The sequence below is a fragment of the Spinacia oleracea genome, chromosome 4, assembly GCF_020520425.1.
Source record: "Spinacia oleracea cultivar Varoflay chromosome 4, BTI_SOV_V1, whole genome shotgun sequence".
In the NCBI taxonomy this organism is placed as follows: domain Eukaryota; kingdom Viridiplantae; phylum Streptophyta; class Magnoliopsida; order Caryophyllales; family Amaranthaceae; genus Spinacia; species Spinacia oleracea.
The window spans coordinates 81,181,053-81,202,030 of NC_079490.1; the positions used below are offsets into that span (position 1 = coordinate 81,181,053).

The 20,978-nt window shown below is 33.8% G+C and overlaps 1 protein-coding gene across 1 annotated transcript; it reads left to right on the forward strand.

The window, feature by feature from the left end:
* The first annotated feature begins 1,681 nt into the window (after nucleotides 1–1,681).
* LOC110775308 (protein ANTHESIS POMOTING FACTOR 1) lies at nucleotides 1,682–20,645 on the forward strand. Its single transcript, XM_021979915.2, has 10 exons — nucleotides 1,682–1,891; nucleotides 8,796–8,896; nucleotides 9,130–9,239; nucleotides 9,349–9,415; nucleotides 9,635–9,734; nucleotides 16,746–16,862; nucleotides 16,948–17,085; nucleotides 17,255–17,336; nucleotides 17,629–17,678; nucleotides 20,254–20,645. Exons 1-10 carry the CDS (start codon nucleotides 1,814–1,816, stop codon nucleotides 20,434–20,436), a joined length of 1,026 nt encoding a protein of 341 aa, XP_021835607.1. The 5' UTR covers nucleotides 1,682–1,813; the 3' UTR covers nucleotides 20,437–20,645.
* Nucleotides 20,646–20,978: the final 333 nt, after the last annotated feature.

The following is a 20,978-nucleotide window of genomic DNA, read 5'->3' on the forward strand; positions in this document are numbered from 1 at the left end:
CCAAATAAACATATTAAATAAAAGCATGATTGAAATTGAATAATAGAATCAGAAACAAAGTAATACCTAATAACGAAGAACGAACGATAACTGAAAGTTTGAATCTTTAATTAATATAAAGTTGAGTGTTTGGAGAATAAAAATTGAAGTTTTAAGCTAAGAAATAATAATAATACGAAGTTCGGAGGTAGAGAATTCCTAAAACATTAATTACTTATATATAGTGCAAACTAAGCAAAAGAAGACGAATTGGGACCGAAAACCGGGCACCCCGGTTTCCAGAAACCGGCCGATTTTCGGCCCAGTCAGGCACACCAAAGCCATCAGGTAGCGAAAACCGGGGCCACAGGTTTCCCAAAACCTGCCGGTTTCGCACCTAAGAGAAACTTTCTTCATCTCTCAAAACCTGCCGGTTTGCGAAAACCGGGGCTACAGGTTTTGAGCTCAATTTGACGTATTTGCCTTGAGTTTGAACTTGAGGCCTAGGCCCAACTCCTTTGGGCCAAGTTTGACGCTCGTGGCCCCTTTGAAGCTAGCTAGATCATCCCGCAATGCTCGGGATCCGTGTAGTCATCCAAGAGTGATATGAAACGGGCCTCCAAAGATCAATTATCAACAAAAACAGCCCTGCAACTAACAGACACTACACAACACACATTAGCACTAAAATAGGCTCCGAAGAGCTCAAATGAGGTGAAAAGTGCATACGGGACGGGGGTAAAAACTATATAAAATATGAGTGTATCAACGGGGAAGATGAAGCAGGGGACGGTTGTTTAGGCATAATCAAGTTGAATATCGATTCTAATTTTTGGTATTCCCTACGTATCATTTCTATAGTCCTGTTTTTATTTTTAGCGTCCCAAAATTAAGAAAAATCAAGAACAATTTGCTTAGAAAGGGGGAGGGGGGGGGGGGGGAAGTGGTACTACAACTTGAATTGCACGCATGAAAATAAACAATCGAAATGTTGAATTAAAACACCCTATAATCCCCTACCGTTTTAAAACTGACCTGTAAAAAAGCCTATTAGTGGAAGGTTAAATTTTGAATGAATGCTATAGGAGAAGGGTAGAAGATTTGGGGATTTAATTAAATTGACATTGAAAATAATTAAGGCTGGAGAGTACGTTAATGGAAAGTTGAAGAATGGGGAAGATGAAGTAGGGGACGGTTATTTAGGTATAATAAAGTTTAGTATAGATCCTAATTTTTGGTACTCCCTCCGTACCATTTTTATAGTTATGTTTCTATTTTGAGCGTCCCAAAATTATAGTCATGTTTCTATTTTTGGCCATTAAGTTTCCACTTTCCCCTATACTATACTTCGTATTAATTTAAAATGCATTGAAAATCCAACAAACTTCCCCATGTACTATATTTCAATTTTTCATGTACTATATATGGGACGAAGGGAGTACAATTCTAATAAATTAGGGATTAGTAGTCTACAACGTGAAAACTAATGGCAATAAAGTGGAATAATGAATATCCATTATTTATTTATAACAAAAAGTAAATAGAAAGATTAAAAAGATTTGGACACGTGTCTTTAAGATGGAGTTGCTTATGTGTCATTGAAATAATGATGATCATGTTTTTTAAATACTAGTATTGATTAGTTAGGGTAATTTTGTAATTTTATTTCTGTATTTAGTAAAAATGGTAACAACCAAGTTTTTGGGTCAAAAACTAAAAACAGAACCTCGACGGCGTCTGGGTGGTTTCTCGCGTTGCTTGCTAACACTCGCAGTCCCGGAGTCGGCTTTCAAAGCCAGAAACTTGCGTCGGTTTCTCTCTCCCCTCGACGTCAATGGCGATCACGTCACTCACAGAGCTTGATGACGATGTAGTGCGTAGCATGGCCATTGGCGCCGTGTTCTCAGACTTTGTAAGTTTCTAACCTACCAAATCATTTATGCTCGACTACTAATTTGGTTCTTATGGTCTGTCAAGTACCGCAAATTTCAGCTACTTGATCGTGAAATAAGATAATATCTGTTTTTTAATTGTCCGTTATTAGACGAGCAGAGAGTTGGATTATGCAATTGGCTGTTTTGAATTTCCTGTTGTAGTTCAATTTGGATGCTGAGTTTACCTTTTGTTTGGTGAATTGAACTTTTTTTTTTTTTTTTCTTTTGGTGTAGCGAATTGAAGTATTATAATTGGTTTGGATGATACTGTTGATTCTATCAGGATTAGGGGTTATTTTATTTTTTTGTTCTAATTTGTAGGATCCAATTTTAGAATAGAATTGTTGGTATAATTTGGCCCGTGACTTGTGATTGTATGTCACCAGTTTCACAATTATGTTTAGATGAACCGATTTTCACTGAGTCAGCTTGTTGGGAAAAAAAAATTGGCATACGTAGTGAAGTAATCATAACTTCCATGATTATCTAGTTTAGAAGCAATCGACATGTTAATAATATTAGCATATGGTAAAGCAAGGCAATAGAAAAAACATTTGCAAACTATATAAGTATGAACCTCTCTGAGATTTCGTGAGTCAAGAACTTGGTCTCTATTTTGTCTCCTTTTCCCCCCTGATTTCAAGGAAAATAAGGTTGAGATCAGTTAATACCAATTAAGATAAATTCAGGAAAAACAAGGGTTATTGAAGTACAACTTATAACTAAAGTAAGTTCGGATTAATTTAGTTAAAACAAGTTCAAATTAGAATAAGTTCAGGAAAAACAAGTAAAACTTAGGTGAGAGAACGCACCCTTATTATGCGAATATGCGCATTGGTGAATCCATTATGAATGTAATTAAATCTCAATAACTAGTGATTACTTTTTATGGCCTTAGTTCACTACTTCAACATGATAATGTAGTGTTGTTTTACCTAATGTCTTTTCAGCTTTAGTGTCAGAGGGTCCAGGAGCACCAAATGACACTCAACAATTGTGTGAACCATGCCTTTCTTTACACCAATTCACCAAATACCCTTAATAGCGTTGTCAACTACTAATCAACCCAATTAACCCACCCATAAACCCCTAATTAACCCACATTTTCTTTTCTTCCCCCCCCCCCCAATGGCTATTGTTCCTCCACCCTCCTTGCTCCTCTCGTCTCTCCTCTTCCCTCGACTTTTGTCTCGCCACGATTTGGGTTTTGGTACTTTAGCAATTAGGTTCTCTTGAAAGATTTGGGCATCGCTAAAATTCAATAATCAGATGAATTTGGCAAAATTTTGTAATGTAAACGGGAATTTGAGGGATTTCTTTGAAGAATTGTTAGAGGAATCTGGGTTTTGTAGAAATTGGCATACCTGGAAGATTACAATTGCAATGATAGCAATTGCGTTCGAATTTTGGTACAGGCTTCATTTTCACTCTTCGAGTGTTAGATTTAACAAGGGCACAACAGACAAAATTCGTCTGGATTGAAGGTTTTCATGCTTAATTTGGAGTGATAGAGGTACGAGGGGCGGCAATCGCCAGTGAGAGGGAGGCAATGAGTGAATTAGGGGTGGAAGAATCAATGTTGATTACCACCATCCTGACTATTAGAATCAAGATGATAAGAAGGAAACTTGTCTTAGGTACAAGACTTTACTGCTGTTGCTGCTTCTTCGTATTTGTGTACTACCTCCGTGCTACGCTATCATCAATCATCATCTTCAAATAGTCAATTTTGATTTGGTTTTTGGGGATTTTGAGAACACCATACTGTTTTTGATTAATTGCATATTTGGTCCTCCTTACCCCACTTATATGGAGATTGTTTTTGATGATATGAAAAATGGAGCATTATCTTGGTTAATGAGAAAAAATAAAGTACTAGAAATGTTAATTAGGATTAGGGAGTGGGTGAATTAGATGTGTATTGGGTTGATTTGGGGTTGATGACGTCCTTTAGGGTATTTGGTGAATTATTTTGAATATTAGGGGTATTTAGTGAATTTTTGAAACCCTAGTGGTATTTGGTGAATTCCTTAAAAATCAGGGGCATTTCATGAGAAAACCATTACTTTTACATGTCTTTCTTGACCATGATAATTAGGCGTGATAGCTCCGGTCTTAGTGATCATTTCTCTTGTTTTTCAACTTTTATGTTCATGGTTGCATTGGCGTATAGGTCTTATCCTAAATGTTCTAGGATTATCCTGGTCATCTGGATCAAAGAGTAATACAATCCCAATCTTAAACGTCTCAGTGGAAGAGCACTTTCTCGCTTTATTGGTTTCAATAGAAATATTTTCATTATTTTCTTGTTCAAGGGGGGGTGGTTTAGGGAGTTTTTGTTTTCATTTTTTTGCCATGTTCTGTGGTGTTTAATTTAAGGACTAGTCAATAGAAATAGAGCATTTTTTCCGAGGAGGTACTGCGGTATTGTTCAAAACCGAGTGCATGTTTGATATGAATCTTGAAAATAGAATAGATTGGAAAAGATAAGGAGAGGAAAGGGAAATGTTAACCGTTAACTTTTATTAGTTGTTAAGTATAGCTAAGGAAAGAAATCTTTTGTATTAGATTCCCTTTCTAGCTAAGGAAATAAATCCTTTACACGACATGTTTTTTTTTTAAGTGGGTAAGATGAAGATCCATACCAGGGCCGAAACCACTCTCTGGCAACCAGGCCCTAACTAGACACTTTAGTTGTGAGGAGGATGGGTCTGGGGATTCCCTCCACTAAAGCTGCCACTAGTGGGGATTGAACCCCCAACCTTGAGGTTGGAAGATGTTTTCCTTTCCACCAAGCGAAACTTAGCTTGGTAAAAAGCACCTTACAACCATCCATTACTATTGTAATCACAAGGCCCCCGCCCCATTCTACAAAATGGCATCTCCTTGTATTGGGAAAAAGGTAATGGTAACTATTTCTTGTATGAGTTCTTTGATTCAAAATCTGAAATAAGTTACTTGTTCACACGAAAAAAAACTACTCACTCCGTCTCAATTTACTCGCACCACTTTGACCTACACACGGTTTTAGGTATATGAATCGACTTTATATTTTAATGTGGGGTAGTTGATAGTGGAGTATTTTTCATTTTTTCTTATTATAGTTAGTTTGAAGTGGGTCTTTGTTTTTTAAGATGTGAGTGGAGGTTGCTTTTTTTAGTGTTTTTTACAAGTAGTAAGTAAAGTGGTCGCAAAATAAGTGAGAGAAATAATAAATAAATAGTGGGTTCATGCCTTTTATGAAATGGTGCAAGTAATTTGGGACGGCTTTATAAGGAAATTGGTGCAAGTGAATCTGAAAAGGAAGTACGAATAAACAAACTATAAACAATCAAAAATTACATAACCGAGATTATACTAGGCGCATTCATTACAACCATTATTTCATAAGAGTGGGTAGTCAGAAGTTGCAATTGCAACTCGCATGTGGGAGAGCTGAATGAGGAAGGTAACATTGTTTGTTATCGCTGAGTTGGGACCAGTATCGCTTTGGGCGATATTGATTAACGTAAAGTAAGGGAAAGAGTTATGCCACTATTCGAACCAAACAATGCATAACAAAATCCCTTTTCATTAACATTTCCATTTTCCGATCAATAAATTGGGCAACCAAACATGCTCTCAGATTCAACCTCAGTAGTGAAAAACTACTTGTTCTGAAGTTAGTCTCATGCAACATGCAGGCTGGGTGACAGTAGACTATGTTTGTATTATACTACCTTTAGGTTTTAGGCAATGTTACCCGGAACGTGGTACGTTGCCACGTTCCACGAACTGGATTCGTTCATCCCGGAGCGTGGTTCGCGATCCAGTTCGGCGAGGATTTGAGAGGGAGGAGAGGAGCTATCCTGGCTTCAGTGTCATGGTGTTGGGTTGACAAGGAAGAAGAAGATGAATCATGATTTCTATGGTTGCTTCATGTTGTTTCTCCATCTTTTTACCTTCTTTTTTCAAAGTTGTTTTTCTCTCTCCTGTGTCTCTTTCCTTCTTTTTTCTATGTTGTTTCTCTCTCTTCTGTTTCTCTTCCATGCGGCTTGGAGTGGGGACTGGAATTTATTGTGATGCTTTAGGGTTTGTCTTTAATGGGTTGTTGGTTAAAAGCCCATATTATATTTTTTCTATTATTCATTTACTTTGGGCTTCCTCTTTGCTATATGATGCAGTCATACTCACTCATACACTAAGACCCTTTCTAAATTCTAAGTGATTACTCTCACAATTGAAATATAAAGTTAATAAAATATAAATAATTATGACTAATAATTAAAAATACTAAGCAATTAAATATTTTGATTAATATATTTAATTAAAAAATTATATTAGAAAAAGAACCAACGTTTCGGGGACTTTAGACGTAGCGTTCCGCGTTCCTGTACCATGTTCCCTTCGTCCCGCGTTCCGTGTAACACTGGTTTTAGGCCCTTTAGGATAGTGTGAGTGTCCAGGAACAATTTCATTGACACAATAACTAAGACCCTGTTCTTTTTGGCTTTGGCTTTTGGCTTAACTGCAGTTTCAGGACTTTCAGTTCAGTTAATTTCAGTTTATTCAATTCAGTTAAGTTATCAATTTAATTCAACTTATTATTATTATTGTTATTGTCATTGTCATTGTCATTGTCATTGTCATTGTCATTGTCATTGTCATTGTCATTGTCATTGTCATTGTCATTGTCATTGTTATTGTCATTGTTATTGTTATTGTTTCAGTTAAGTTAAGTTAAGTTAAGTTCAGTTACATTCAAAAAAAAAAATGTTATTGTTATTGTTATTGTTTCAGTTCAGTTTAATTCAATTTAATTCAACTTATTATTATTGTTATTGTTATTACTTGTTATTTGTTATTTATTATTATTGTTTAAGTTCAGTTAATTTCAGTTCAGCTCAGCTTAGCTCTAAAGAACAGGGCCTAAGGGTTTGTTCGGCATTGTTGTTGTTTTGTGTTTTTCCCTCTTTTTTTCTTAAAAACCAAAACATAACTGTTTGGGTAAACCTCTTAAATAAACAACTTCCTCCCAATTTTTTTTAAAAGTAAACAGAAATATGAAAACCACTTTTAGTGGTTTCAAGATTTTGGTTTTTTGTAAAAAGTGTTTTCTATCATGTCTCTATCACTCTCTCTCCTCTTTCGTCCCCTTTTTTTTTGTTGTTTCAGAGTTTCTATATCTTCCTTCTTCGTCCTTCTTCCATAAATTTTCTCTCTCATGCTTTTTCATTGTTGATAATTCCAATCAAACTTAAATTTTTCTTCCCTAAGCTTGTAGATCTCCAGAATTTTTTCTCCCCTCTTATTTAAAATCTCCATTTACCTAATTCAAGTACTTTTATCCTAACAAATTAACCATGCAATTTCCAGAAAAGGGGTTGAGAAATTTTGGGGTTGTGTTTAAAATCGAAGTAAGGTTGAGAACATTTGAGAAAAGCAGTTAAAATCGAAGGAAAGTTGAGAAACATTGTTATGTGTGAGTTTGATTGTTGGGAAATTGAGTGATATATTGGGTACGAAGAATTGGTTCTAGAAAATCATTTTGGTGGAGATTCTTATATAATATCCATTGTATAATATTGGTTTGTTGAGATGCAAATAAATGATGATAATGGTGTCTTATATTAGACCCATTATAGTGATTATACGATTGGTTTGCTAGAGGTGGAAGATATAGAGAGTGGTGTGGTAGAAATCAATCCAAAATATTATTGATAAAATTACAATTAGTTTCATCGTCAATAAATGAGAAATTTTTTGATTATTGAATTGAGCAAACAATGAAGCTTTATTTTTGGAATTATTATCAATGAGTTTCTCAATTACTAGAGAAAAGGGGGGCAAGATGAAGGGAGGGTGGGCAAATGGGCTAAGTGCTAGCTGGCATGAGTATAATTAATTACGGAGTAGTTTTGTTTTAGTTTTGAAAATTAAAACTAAATCAGTTTTTTGTTTTTTTTTATAAAACTAAAATCAGTTTTTTGTTTTCTTAAAACCAAAACTTAAAACTGGAATTGATACCGAACGAGGCCTAAACTTAGATGAAGTGCTAGAATTTGAATATGTACTTCCTTTTTTACTTAGCAAATAAAATTTTAATTAGATGTATGGAATTCAAGCTAGAGCCTTGTGAACACTTGTTGAACAAGTATTCAACTCAATCGAATGGATATGGATACTAAGGTGGAATCCTTGCAAAAAAAGGAAATCATACAAAAGCTCCAACTATCCATGATGGATGCACATTAAAAGTTCATCATTTTAAAGAGTTTTAGTCGCGTCATTGGTGCCTGCATGACAAACCTAAGCATTTTGATATATCAACAATATTGTTTAGCTATTGTTTTTGAAAAATATTATGACATCATACAAGAGGTGTGCATGATCCCGGTTGGGTTCTTCTATAAAGTCCAACAATTAGTCTGAGTTACATCATTGAAACCTGGACCGGAAGCCAAAGCTTGCTGACATATATTGCTTAGTTCCAACAAGTGTCTTTCTTATAGATCCTTCTGGCCAAGCACTAATATATTTCAGGCTAAAGTCCTCTTGTTTGATTCGTTTCTTAGAATTGATTTCTGTTGATGGTTTAGCCGTTTAGGATTTTTCAATAAAAGTTTTTAGTTAATTCAACAACATTGCTTGCTAAATCACTGTGAAGATTCCAAGACTTTCTGCCCCACATACAACAAATAGCCACAGAAACTCTCTACTGAAGGAATGTGCTCTGTACAACCCCATGATTCTAAAGAGTTCTATCTTCTAAAGAATGATACATGGCATTTTTATCCATGATTTGCTGTGAGAGGAATAGTGGACACATTTAGGAGAGCTAGCATCACGGGCTTTTTGCGTTCTCTGACATGTTTTTCATGAACGTGCAATTTTTCCTTGCAGGGTGGACAGATAAATTCAATTGATTTCCACCGAACAAGTGATCTCTTGGTTACAGCCAGTGCTGATGATTCGGTACGACTCTATGACATTGTTAATGCCAAGTGAGTCCTCTGTTCGAAATCAGCCTAAATTTACTGAATAATACTGAGTTATTAACTGTCTAAATTACTACTTTACCTTACTCATTCTTCTCGGCTGTTCTTACATGCCCTAATCATGACACTAATTTATAACGAACGAGCTCTCTAAATGCTTTTGTTAATTTCATTCAGTGGAATATCTAGTTTTAAGCTAATTTTTTGTTCGTTGGTTAACTAAATGCAATCATTTCCAGACTTCTGAAGACCACATATCATAAGAAACATGGTGCTGATCGTATATGCTTCACCCACCACCCTAGTGCGGTTGTTTGCTCTTCAAAGTATAACCTCGATTCAACAGGAGGCAAGTCAGTTAGTATTTATTCTTGACTACATCCTGTTTCATCATGTACAGGCTTTGCTGCGTGTTGTCTGAATACTGTGCTAATATGTTCTTGCTTCTCTCTTGCCAGAATCCTTACGATATCTTTCCATGTATGATAATCGCTGTCTTCGTTATTTCAAAGGCCATAAAGAAAGGTTTGAATATTTTGTACATTTGAATTTTTTACTATAATGCTGACTTCTATTGTTAAATCTTTGTCGGTCTCTTGCTTGATTTTCTGTTTGTTTCATGTAGAAGTTTGGGCCCTTAAGTGTGTATTTCTGGAAATGTTCTTTTACAACCATTTCCTGATACCTATCTTAGCTGATGATTTGAAGTTTTGGATTACTAATATTTGCCTGTCTATCTTGCAGAATTGTTTCCTTGTGCATGTCACCAATCAATGATAGCTTTATGTCTGGTTCCCTTGACCACAGTGTAAGAATATGGGATCTCCGAGTAAATGCCTGCCAGGTAGGTTTCTAACCTCTGTAAAGGATTTGGATCATAGCTGGACTAGATTGTGTAATAGATTTGGAGAAAAGTTGGTTTCCATTTCAAGTTTATTGTTAAATAAATTGCATAAGTAATACAATGTTTATAAGTTCGGATTTAATTGAAACACATGCATCATGTAATAATGTAATATCATATGTTGTGTAGTTCAAGCCATGTTCTTTTCACCTTGTCATTGATACTTATTGGATCAGATCTTATTAAATCAGACTAGACAGGACTTTTTAATAATAATAAATAATTATAATTATATAATAACAACAATAATTGTAATAATAATTATTACTATTATTATAGTAATTACAATATTTATTATTATTTATAATAATAATAATAATACTAATAATATAATAATAACTAAAATAATAATATTATTATTATTGTTGTTATTAATTATTATAATTATAATAATGATAATTATTATTATTATTATTTTTATTATAATAATTAGAAAATTTCAAACCAGACCCAGACCAGACCAGCAATTAGAAAAATCAGAACACACCAGACCAGACGAAGAGAACGGAGCAGTTAGGCCGTTAATCTTGCCTATCAAATATATCTTTACTCTCTTTTAATTTCCTTATTGTGCTCATAACAAAGATGATATGGATCACATGATTGTACTACTAGTAGGAGAATGTGCAATGCATATAAGTTGCACCAGGAGCACACCTAATAGCGGTTCATTGACTAATCTTTACTCCCTCCGTATTTTAAAAAGGGATACACTTTCCTTAAACGATCGTATTTTAAAAAGAGATACACTTTCTTTTTTTGACATGTCTTGGTCCCCACTTCCAATTATATTAATATTTCTATCTTTCTTGTGGTCCCCACACTTATTCGCATCATTTTTTTTACTATAATAAGTAATTCACCCACTACCCTACTTTCATCTTATTTTAATAAATTCAGTTCACTCTCCTAAAACTACGTGCCGGTCAAAGTGTATCTCTTTTTAAAATACGGAGGGAGTATTTTTTTAATTTTATTTTTCCGAGTGGAACTTCAATAAACGTTAACCAACAATTTGATATCTTTGTTTACATCATCAATTAGCCTGATAGGCGCATCTTATATCCATATTCTTGTTTCCTAATAAGTTTGCCAATCTCATTTCAACTTTCAAAATCAGTATTTCATGAATGTACCTTGACTTAAAGCTTTTTGTACTCTTTTCAATTTATATGGGAAGCTATGTTACTTAGACTCGGCTAGAAGTGTCGGTCACAATAAATGATAAGAAACTAGAGAATTTTATGGAAGTTTTGCCTAATTATGTCCAAAATGAATATTTAGTTCGATTGTCGAGTATTAGACATGAGTACTTAAGGTGTCGAAATAACATAAGGCTTCTTTTGAGAACTGAACTGAACATTACTGAACTGAAATAAGTAATAAGTAAGGAACAATGAACAATAAACAATACACGAATAAATACAAAGTAATAAATAATAAATACTCCCTCCATTCTTGTTTATTAGTCCCATTTTCGTTTTGAGTTTTTCCATTTTTTTTATATTAGTCCCTTTTAGAATTTTTCCCTATTTGTTCAACAATTATCACCTTTTCACCCTATATCACCATTGTAATTACATTTTTGTCCAAAGTAAATATGCAAATGGTCTCCTTGTTTTATGAATTAACTACACTAAATAGTCCATCTACCCACATTTAATTACTCAAATCACTTAATTTTTCTCTCTCCTACCCACATGGGTGAGATTCTTTAGAGATTCACATGCAAGGTGTCTTTTTAGTGGATTGTTCAATATTCCATAAGGGACTAATAAACAAAAACGGAGGGAGTAATAAATAATAATAATAATAATAATAATAATAATAATATCCCTAAAAAAGTTTAATAAATAAATAAATAAATTGAATTGAATAATAAAGTAACAAACTAACAATAATAAGCTGAATTGAACTAAATTGAATTTTATTGAATTGAATTACATTGAATTGAATTGAATTGAATTGAGTTGAATTGAATTAAATTGAATGGAATTGAATTGAACTAAATTAAATTGAACTAAACTAATGAACTGAATTAAATTAAATTAAATTGAATTAAATTGAATTGAATTGAATTGAATTGAATTGAACTAAACTGAATCACTGAACTGAATTTTCCTGAAATTCAACCAAAAAGAACAGGAGCTAAGTGGTTCATAGTAGATCTAAATTATTAGTTTCATCAATGTTCACTTTAATTTCACAATTAGTTACATACTGAATTTCATCAACAATAATATAATTGAAGATTCACTGAACTTGAACCTCAGATGATAAAACACGTGTGGTTGTAGACATATCATATATCAGAATTTCATTTGAATTTTATTTTAATCAACATTAAATGGTAGGTTCTTTGATGAATCTCAATTCGTAGGTTTTTGGTGAACACTTGATTTGTGAGCAAATAACTTATCATTAGAATCCCATTTGAAGTTGATTTTTATGAAACTTGACTGATAAGTTCATCGGTGAACGTCAAGTAAGAGCATTAAGCCTAGGTGCACCTAATGGGAAATGACTGAGTCACGCAATAGTGAATGTTCTGTGCCAATGACTAACTTATATCTTATACAATTAGAAAAATTAACCAAAATGAGTTTTCCCATGAAAGTATTATCCAGTTCCTTCTCTATTCAGGGACTATAGTCTTTCAACGTTGTGGATTATTTTGTAGTTTACTACAACTCAGGGGATTCAACATTTTGGATATTTATATCTTCATATTATCCTTGACAAAAGAGAAGTTTTGCAGCATATTAGCTAGTTTCTCTATGTGTATATATATCTATATATCTATAGATAATCTATAACTATTACGAAAGCATAGACTGCTGAAGTCATCATTGTACACGTGTCAACTTCTCGCCAAATCCAAAACTGATGTCAATAACCTGTACTATTGTACTCCCTCTGTTCCTAAATAAGTCTCCAGTTCCCATAAATAGCGTTCCCTTATAAATGTCCAGTTTTTATTTTTGGACATACACCTTTCCCACTTTTCTATACACTTTTCCCACTTTTCCACACACTTTTCCCACTTTTCTATAAATCATTATTACTTTTCTTACACATTCTACACTTTTCCCACTTTTCAATACCCACATCCTTTTTATTTGTACTTTTAACATTAAACAATTATCTACTTTTTCCTTTCCCAAATAAAACATTCTCAATCATTACCTCTTACACACAATTCAGTTTTATTAAATCCCGCGTAAATGTCCAAAGTGGACACTTATTTAGGAACGGAGGGAGTATAATATATAAAAAGTGGGTTGTAATTTAGTTTATCTTGGGAAATTAAACCTGATATTATCACTATACACGCTGTGTTTTCCTGTGAAGCGTGCTGCCTTTTTCTTTTCTCTCTCTTCATTTCCCAACGTCACTTTTCGTCTACCATTTTCTCTTTGTTCTAAAGATGAAACCAAAAAAATCATGGTTGCTCTTCTTTCAATCCTTCAATCAAATTTCATTTGTTTTAGTTCTTAGTGAAATTTAAATATTTCATCCATTCCAATATTATTGCACTATTTACCTTGTTTCACATTGCACCATTTCCATTTTAAGAAATAAAATACTTCCCCCGTTCCAATATTATTGCACCATATAGGTTTTGCACAAGAATTTAGGTAGTGGATAAAAGGAAGCGAGAGAATGGCAAAAATACAAACTTGCCAATGTGATTACAACATTAATTAAATCAACAAGTGTTAAGATGTAAGAGTATAGTGGGTATTTGTAGTGTTAAAGCAACTATTTTATTTCCTAAAATGGAAATGTTGCAATATATGTGAAACTTCTTGAAAAGGTAAATGATGCAATAATATTGAAACGAAGGAAGTAGTTGTTTTCACACTACAAATACCTAATATTCCCTTACATCTTAACACTTGTTTTGTTTAATGCTTGCAATCACATTGGCAAGTTTGTATTTCTGTCTTTCTCTCTCTTCATTGTATCCACCATGGTTGTCAGGATCGGGATCCCACTTGGGATTGGTGGGGGGTAGGATCGGATCGTAAGATCCTACAAAATTTGTCAAATTGAGCGATCAAAATGATAGAAGATGACTAGTACATGATTTTCTAATAAAAATATGACCCAAAAACGCACTTTTGCTCACATAAGATGCTCACATAAGTGTCATACATGGTCAACCCAATTCTACGAATGTAATTTTAAAGCTTACTATTTCAAATAATACAAGGAAAACATGCTCTAAAAGAGGACATTAAACAGTTTTAAATTTGTATTAAAGAAATTAATATTAGACTTTATTGCTTCAAATATACTGTAATTACAGAATGTCAATAAACAATGTAAACCAAAAATCAAAATTAAATATTGCCTGAAAAAATATTTGTAAGGTTTCCCTACAGTTCAAGGGTGGCTCAAAATACACAGGGCTATAATTTATAAATGCCCTCTGAAGTCTGAATACAAAATTATGGATTTCTCATGAATTGCAATACCAAACAGCTGTAACAAAGTAATTTTTCTTCTTTAACATCATCAGGGGCTTGAAGGCAAGGTTCAACTTATCAACCTACTGTAATAAAAAAAAAGTGTCCTTCGCATTAACAAGCAGTCAAGCAGTGATCACCAATTCACCATCATATGGAGCAGCAGTCAAACAGTACTCAGAGAATCAGAGTAACAGACATTCAGAGTGTTGTTAAGCCACTGAAAACCTGGAATCATACATTCAGAGTGGTCACAACAATTATCACACGCAGCTCACAACAAAGTCACAACAAATAAACAATAATTATCACAACAAATTCACACGCAGATCACAAATCCTATAGTCAATTCATCACATGCAAATTAAGCAAGGAAGCAGAAAGCAGCAACTTCCCTAATTAATTAAAAGAAACGAATTTGGGCAAATTTAATTAACAAATTTGGTCAAAAAACGAATTTGGGCAAGAAGCAGGTTAATAAATGAAATAAAAGTATGCAAATTAACTCATAAATCAAATTAAAATTTCGAAAATCAAATGAATGAAATGATCAAATCAATTGAAAGTAGAAGTACTTAAATTAAGAGAAAATCTGAATAAGAATTGAAGAAAAAATGGCAAAAAAAATTACCTTGTGTGGCTGTGTGCTGGAGAAGTGATGTAGCAGCGTGGAGAAGATGAACTAGGGCATCAAATTTGAGCTTTCAATTCGAGCTAAAGACATAAATAATCGAGTAAAGGGAGAAGCAGAGGAAAGGGGAGAAGTAGCGTAGAGAAGACGAACTAGGGCATCAAAATCTCACGGGGGTTTTGCTTTGTGTCTTAATTGGGCTTCAAACAGTGGCTTTTAAATTTGGGCTTCATTTTAATGCCAAAAGCGGGATCGTTAGAATCGGTGGTAGGATCACGATTCTATACGATCCAACCGATTCTATACGATCCTGAACGATCCCATCTACGATCCCGACGTATTTACGATTTTAGCTTCGATCCGGATCGTTTTGAAAAATTCGGATAGTAGGATCGTACGATCCTACGATCCGGATCGCGATTCTAACATTGGTACCCACTACCTAAATTTTTTTGCAACACCGATATGGTGCAATAATATTGGAACCGAAGAAGTATATATATATACTAAAGTGGAGTTTTTTTTTTTTTGAGGGAATTTTCCCTCCTAAAAGTCACCTTTTTTTTTTTTTTTACTTTATCTTAGAAATAGTAAATTGATTTTACGTTTTCCTAAAAACTTTTATGACAACTACTTTATCCTATAAATTATTTATTTTTAATTTTGTATTCCTCTTTTTACTAGTATGATCTCAATAATTGAATACACCATGTTTTACTTCTTTTCTTTTTATTGATCTCTCCTTATTATACTTTTTCTGCGAACACGTATTATACGAATCACAGTGTATTTCCTAAGATGGGATTTTAAAAGATTTTAGCAAGATGGCCAATTGTTTGACTAAATTTCGAGTTGTTAATCCATGTATTAATTTAAAAGACCGAGCATGGCTCGGGCATTAACTAGTACTATACTAAAACAAAGTCCACTAAATCAGATTTTCCCTCCTAAAATTCCCTCTTGAACACATTGATTAATTAAGCTACACGAAGTAAATAATTGCATTGGAACTATATGCATTCCTACTGAACAAATTTATTTATAAAAATGTGATTTCCAATTAATACATATAATTTATTTGTTGATAGTCGTCTTGGAAATTACATTACTTTAATGTATGCCTAATACCTTTTATATATACTTTGTATATTAATTTTAAAAACCGGGCTCCGGGATTATGTAGTTTAATAAATCTTTTGTTCTCCTTATTTCTCAATCCTTGTCTCATGTTCTGTACACATATGTAATTTCTTGTTAGTGAATATGATGTCCATAACTTTGATTTAATGTGCAATTTTTTTTTTGATCTGCTTGATTTACGAAATTGTCCATTATCAGTTGGAGGGCTGTTAAGTCCAGATGCATCACTAATGTTCCTTTCAAAGTTGCAACTTTTTTTATGTACTTAGGCAAATCATCTGTATTGAAATGCTTCAAGTGTCAGAATTGTGATTTGACTACCATAGTATTGAGCTGATAATGAGTTTGTGATTTTAGTTGTCCCCTCTTCTTTTTTTGATGTATGCACTTTTTAAAAAGGTTTTTTTTTGTTCTATTCACTTCTACTCTATTCTATTTTTGACAACCATATTTTACCATCTTACCCCTTTTCCTCGCAGTAATTACACGTTTTTCTCCTACTTTACGTCTTTACCCACCTTTTTCTTATACCCATCCACCATTACCCATTATTTTACTACTTCTCTCTTACTTTTTCCACCTTTTTCTTACACCCACTCACCATTCCTAGAAACAAGAGTCAACATGAGTATGATATTGAAATGACCTGCAGAGTTATCATTGGTCTGAACAATGTTATGATTTTTCCTGTATGTGTATGAGTTTCAGGGGATTTTACGTTTGCGGGGAAGACCAGCAGTCGCATATGACCAGCAAGGCCTTGTTTTTGCTGTTGCTATGGAAGGGGGTGCTGTTAAATTGTTTGATTCACGCTCCTATGACAAGGTGTGGCACCATACGACATAAACACTTGCATGCTAATTCATTTCTTTTGCACCCATTATATTGATTTCGGGAATCTCAATTGTAGGGTCCTTTTGATACCTTTTTAGTTGGTGGAGATAATGCAGAAGTCTGTGACATAAAATTCAGTAATGATGGAAAGTCTATGCTCTTGACTACCACCAACAATAACGTTTATGTTCTTGATGCGTATGCTGGAGAAAAGGTTATATTTATCTTACTTAGCGATGATTCTGTTTTTATTTGGGTCTATATATTACTTCCAGTGTAAACACGAGTTTCTAGGAATTCTTGTTTTATTGCTTCTGCACACTCTTCTTAGATAGCTTAATCTCTGAGAAGTATTATTTAGTATAAAAGATTTGCTCATGCAGCGTTGTGGATTTAGCTTAGAGCCTTCACAAAACACAACTATAGAAGCAACATTCACTCCTGATGGACAGTATGTTGTTGCAGGTATGTATTCCTTTTCCTAGGTAATGTATGCAAAATTGCCGTAAATAGTGAAAATTTGTCTTTCTTTTTCTCATCCTTTCTCTTAAAATTTAAAACTTGCGACTTATATTAGCCTGGTTGTGTTGTTGATACTTCCACTACTGCTGTAGTGGTTCCTAAGCAATAACATGGTAATACTATGTTTGAAAGTTGTTGATGGCTTAGTACTCATTTCATGGAATCAATTGTAGCTCAATTTGAGCTAGGTTTATATACAACTCTGGTTAAGTGCCATGTTTTATTTTCTGTGCAGGTTCAGGTGACGGAAGCATGCACGCTTGGAACATTAACATGCGGAGTGAGGTAGGTTATCTTCATAATTAACACTTTTAATTATTCCTTTCTATAAGCATTGCTTTATTTGGTAGCTTTCTTGACTCTTTATGCATCCATTTTCAGCAAAGTGTTTTGGAGAAGAGTTTTGTTAATTTGGATAATTTTTAGTTATTTCATCCATTATTATTTTTATGTTTTTACTTTTTTTACCTGAATTCAACACAGTTGAATGAGTTAAAACAGGAATATTATTTCCTGAGTGTTACCCAAAATTTTGGTTATACTACACTTAATCAAATGGGTTTCTTATTATGAGGCAGTCAGGCAGGTGTGAATTTTATTTAATAATGGAAATAACCTAAGATTTAAAGCAATTAAAGGATAGGCTGTTAAAGGTTTAACAACAAGAAACAAAGGTTAAGCGAGTTAAGTCTCGCATAGAGGCCCTTAGGTTAGAGATATCACCAACAAGGAAGCACACCTTTATCCCAGAGTTATGTATAACACTAAGCTAGGGTACTTGAAAATGGTTCTACATTGAAGAAGAAAACTAACATGATGTATGTGTTCTCTCTAATTTGATTTTATTCAAGCTTGTCTGCTTCTGTCCAATGTCTCAACAAATTTTCATTTGGAACATAAGAGTCTTGTAAAGGTAGAAAAAGATATAATACTGGATAATATTTTGTAGTCGTTTAAAAGGAGTAAGATCCAACTCATACAAGCCAAATGAACCTTCTATAAGTTGCTTATAGCATGCTTTCTCGTTAGTCAGTAAGCAAGTGAGCACTAGAGATTATTGACATCTAGTTTGCGCAAGAAATCCAAATCTCTGAGATGAATTATATTTGAGGTTTTTTCCATTTATCCCAAAATATTGAAGGAGTACCTTCAAAGTTCTCCTTAACTATGGGATGTAGTGGAAATCCTCTCGAAATTGGGGTGTATTGAAAGATTGAAACTGATGCATATGAAACCGTTGGTGTTTTAGGATTGTGGGAAATGGTTGATGATCGGCTTATGATGATGTGCGGTCAAGTGGATTTTTCGTTATGAAGTGAAGACGAAAGTGGTGGGTTGTAAGCCAGTTATAATATTGTATAAAAGCTAGGCCACAACGAGATCACATATGAAGACTCTTGAAAGCCACTAACTTAACATTAAGGTAAAACCAGTATAAAACAACCTAAAGTAAATGTATAATGGATAAGCTATAGAATTGGAAGTTGCAGAATGCACAAGATTGAAACTTAATTATAAATTAGGTACCTTGAGTGACAGTAAAGCAATCTATTAAAGTGACGGTATAGCAATGTACTCCCTCCGTTTCGAAATAATGGGGACGGTTTCCTTATATGGGTGTTTCAAAAGGGACATTGTGCTTTATTCTATTTTTGGTAGATGACTCACCATATATAATGCATTCACACTATTCTTTTTCTCACTTTACTTGCAACATTCCACTCAATATATTATTATATTCTCTTTTTACTCATAAGTTTTCACTCAACCTATTTTTTTATTCTTCTTTTCTCACAACATTCCACTTTTCCCGTACTTATTTTACTTTCCAATCATTTATCTTGGTTGTTGTGAAATGTGTAAGTGTCCCCATTATTTCGAAACGAAGGTAGTATTAAAGTATCTATCGAGAACATCGCTGCTAATCCAATTGCTCCATGGCTGCAGTTGCAATTCAAGTTCACTTGAATCCGAGGACTAGAAGTAGAAAATTAGTAAACCTTGTGTACAATCAAGTCATACCTCATATATCAGGATGCTTGATATTTTGGAATGTGTTTTGTTTTGGTTGTTGCAGTGTGATGTTTTACTTGCCAAAAAAATGTCATTCCTGTCATTGGTAGATAATTAATTTTTCCTAGAGCTTATTCTTCATCCTTAGCAGCTTAAAATTCGGGTATTTAGAAGCCAGGCAATCAATTTCCTACTGCCTTTATCCATCTCTGATATTCCAATTTAGGTTGTCCAATAATGTAATTATTAAGCTCTGATTGTGAAGATACTTTAGCTGAGTATTTGTGTTTTTAATTCTCGGCAGTTGTGTCTTCCTCTGATTGTGGTCCATGGCTTAGAATTTTGATTTAAAAACTAGCTGTTGAAAGTCTTGCTAATCAGGGGAAAGCTTCTGATAAGAATAGTTCTACTTCCACAAGAACCATCCGAAACTCTAAACATTCGCTGTAAACTGTCGATAATAGATAAATACCTTCCAAAAGAAAACTAGGGGAAAATAGAAATTAAAGTGAAATATAACAGAACAGAGGTGTGTCATACACATTGTTTCAGTAGCTGCCTCTTGGCGTCAGCACTCCTCTTGTCCTTGCCTTTATACACTTTCCTTGATTGACTTCGGGAAAGAATTGTGGCCTGTTGTACTAGCACGATCATCTAGCAATTGTAGTGACGAGTATTTAAGTTGTAATGTTAAACCTGCTGTGTTCCAGGCCTTAATAATTTCTTTAGACCTTGTCTCGCTCCTACCTGGAATTCTTTGAAATTTGAATTTTGATCTCTGTGAATTGTGACGCTTGAAATGCTCAATCTTTCATCTCACATAGGGCATGTCTTTCTTGTCCTACAGGTTGCACGTTGGAGTAGTCATATCGGTGTTCCATCGTGTTTGAAGTGGGCACCACGACGTGTGATGCTAGTGGCAGCTTCCAGTGTTCTTACTTTCTGGATACCTAACCATGGAAAGATCACTGGTGAATCCAATGCCAATGATGCTGACGTAGCAACGAAACTGGAAGTGCTTCCCCACTGACAGCTAACGTGCTAATAGCATGATGTATACTGTATTATGTGAAGTATTATGCACCAATCAGTCAAGAACATTGCAATAGTCAATAGTTATATCTGTATGGTGAAGAACATGAATGAAGGTAGCTAAGAAAGAGACATTCCAGTTACTGATTATGTACCATTTTTACAGTACATGATAATTTTAATGAATACAAAGCATATTCATGTGAAGTTTTACTTCAGAGTGCTTTTGATAAACTTCATAAGTTATTGTGATTAACTTTTTATTTTTCTTCAGGGTAAGAAGTCAAATGATATAATTATTTAATAATGATGTGGATTTGTGAGAAATGGATTGGAGGGGTGGGTGGAACCGGCCGGTCAAATACTTAGGAACTAGTATAATACCCGTGCATTTGTTCGGTTTAAAAATTTCAAATATTAAGTTCTCACTAATTTGAAATTTTAAATATTTTCAATAAGTGATGATACAAAACTCATATATTTAAATTTATATAATTTTTGTATTTTAAATAATTAATTTATATGAATTTGAAAATTTTA

Bases quoted from the DNA above. Each gene is read 5' to 3' on its own strand.
- LOC110775308 (XM_021979915.2), top strand. From the start codon at position 1,814: ATGGCGATCACGTCACTCACAGAGCTTGATGACGATGTAGTGCGTAGC. The intron at 8,897-9,129 runs GTGAGTCCTCTG...AATCATTTCCAG, and splicing joins TATGACATTGTTAATGCCAA to ACTTCTGAAGACCACATATC. The intron at 17,086-17,254 runs GTTATATTTATC...TTGCTCATGCAG, and splicing joins ATGCGTATGCTGGAGAAAAG to CGTTGTGGATTTAGCTTAGA.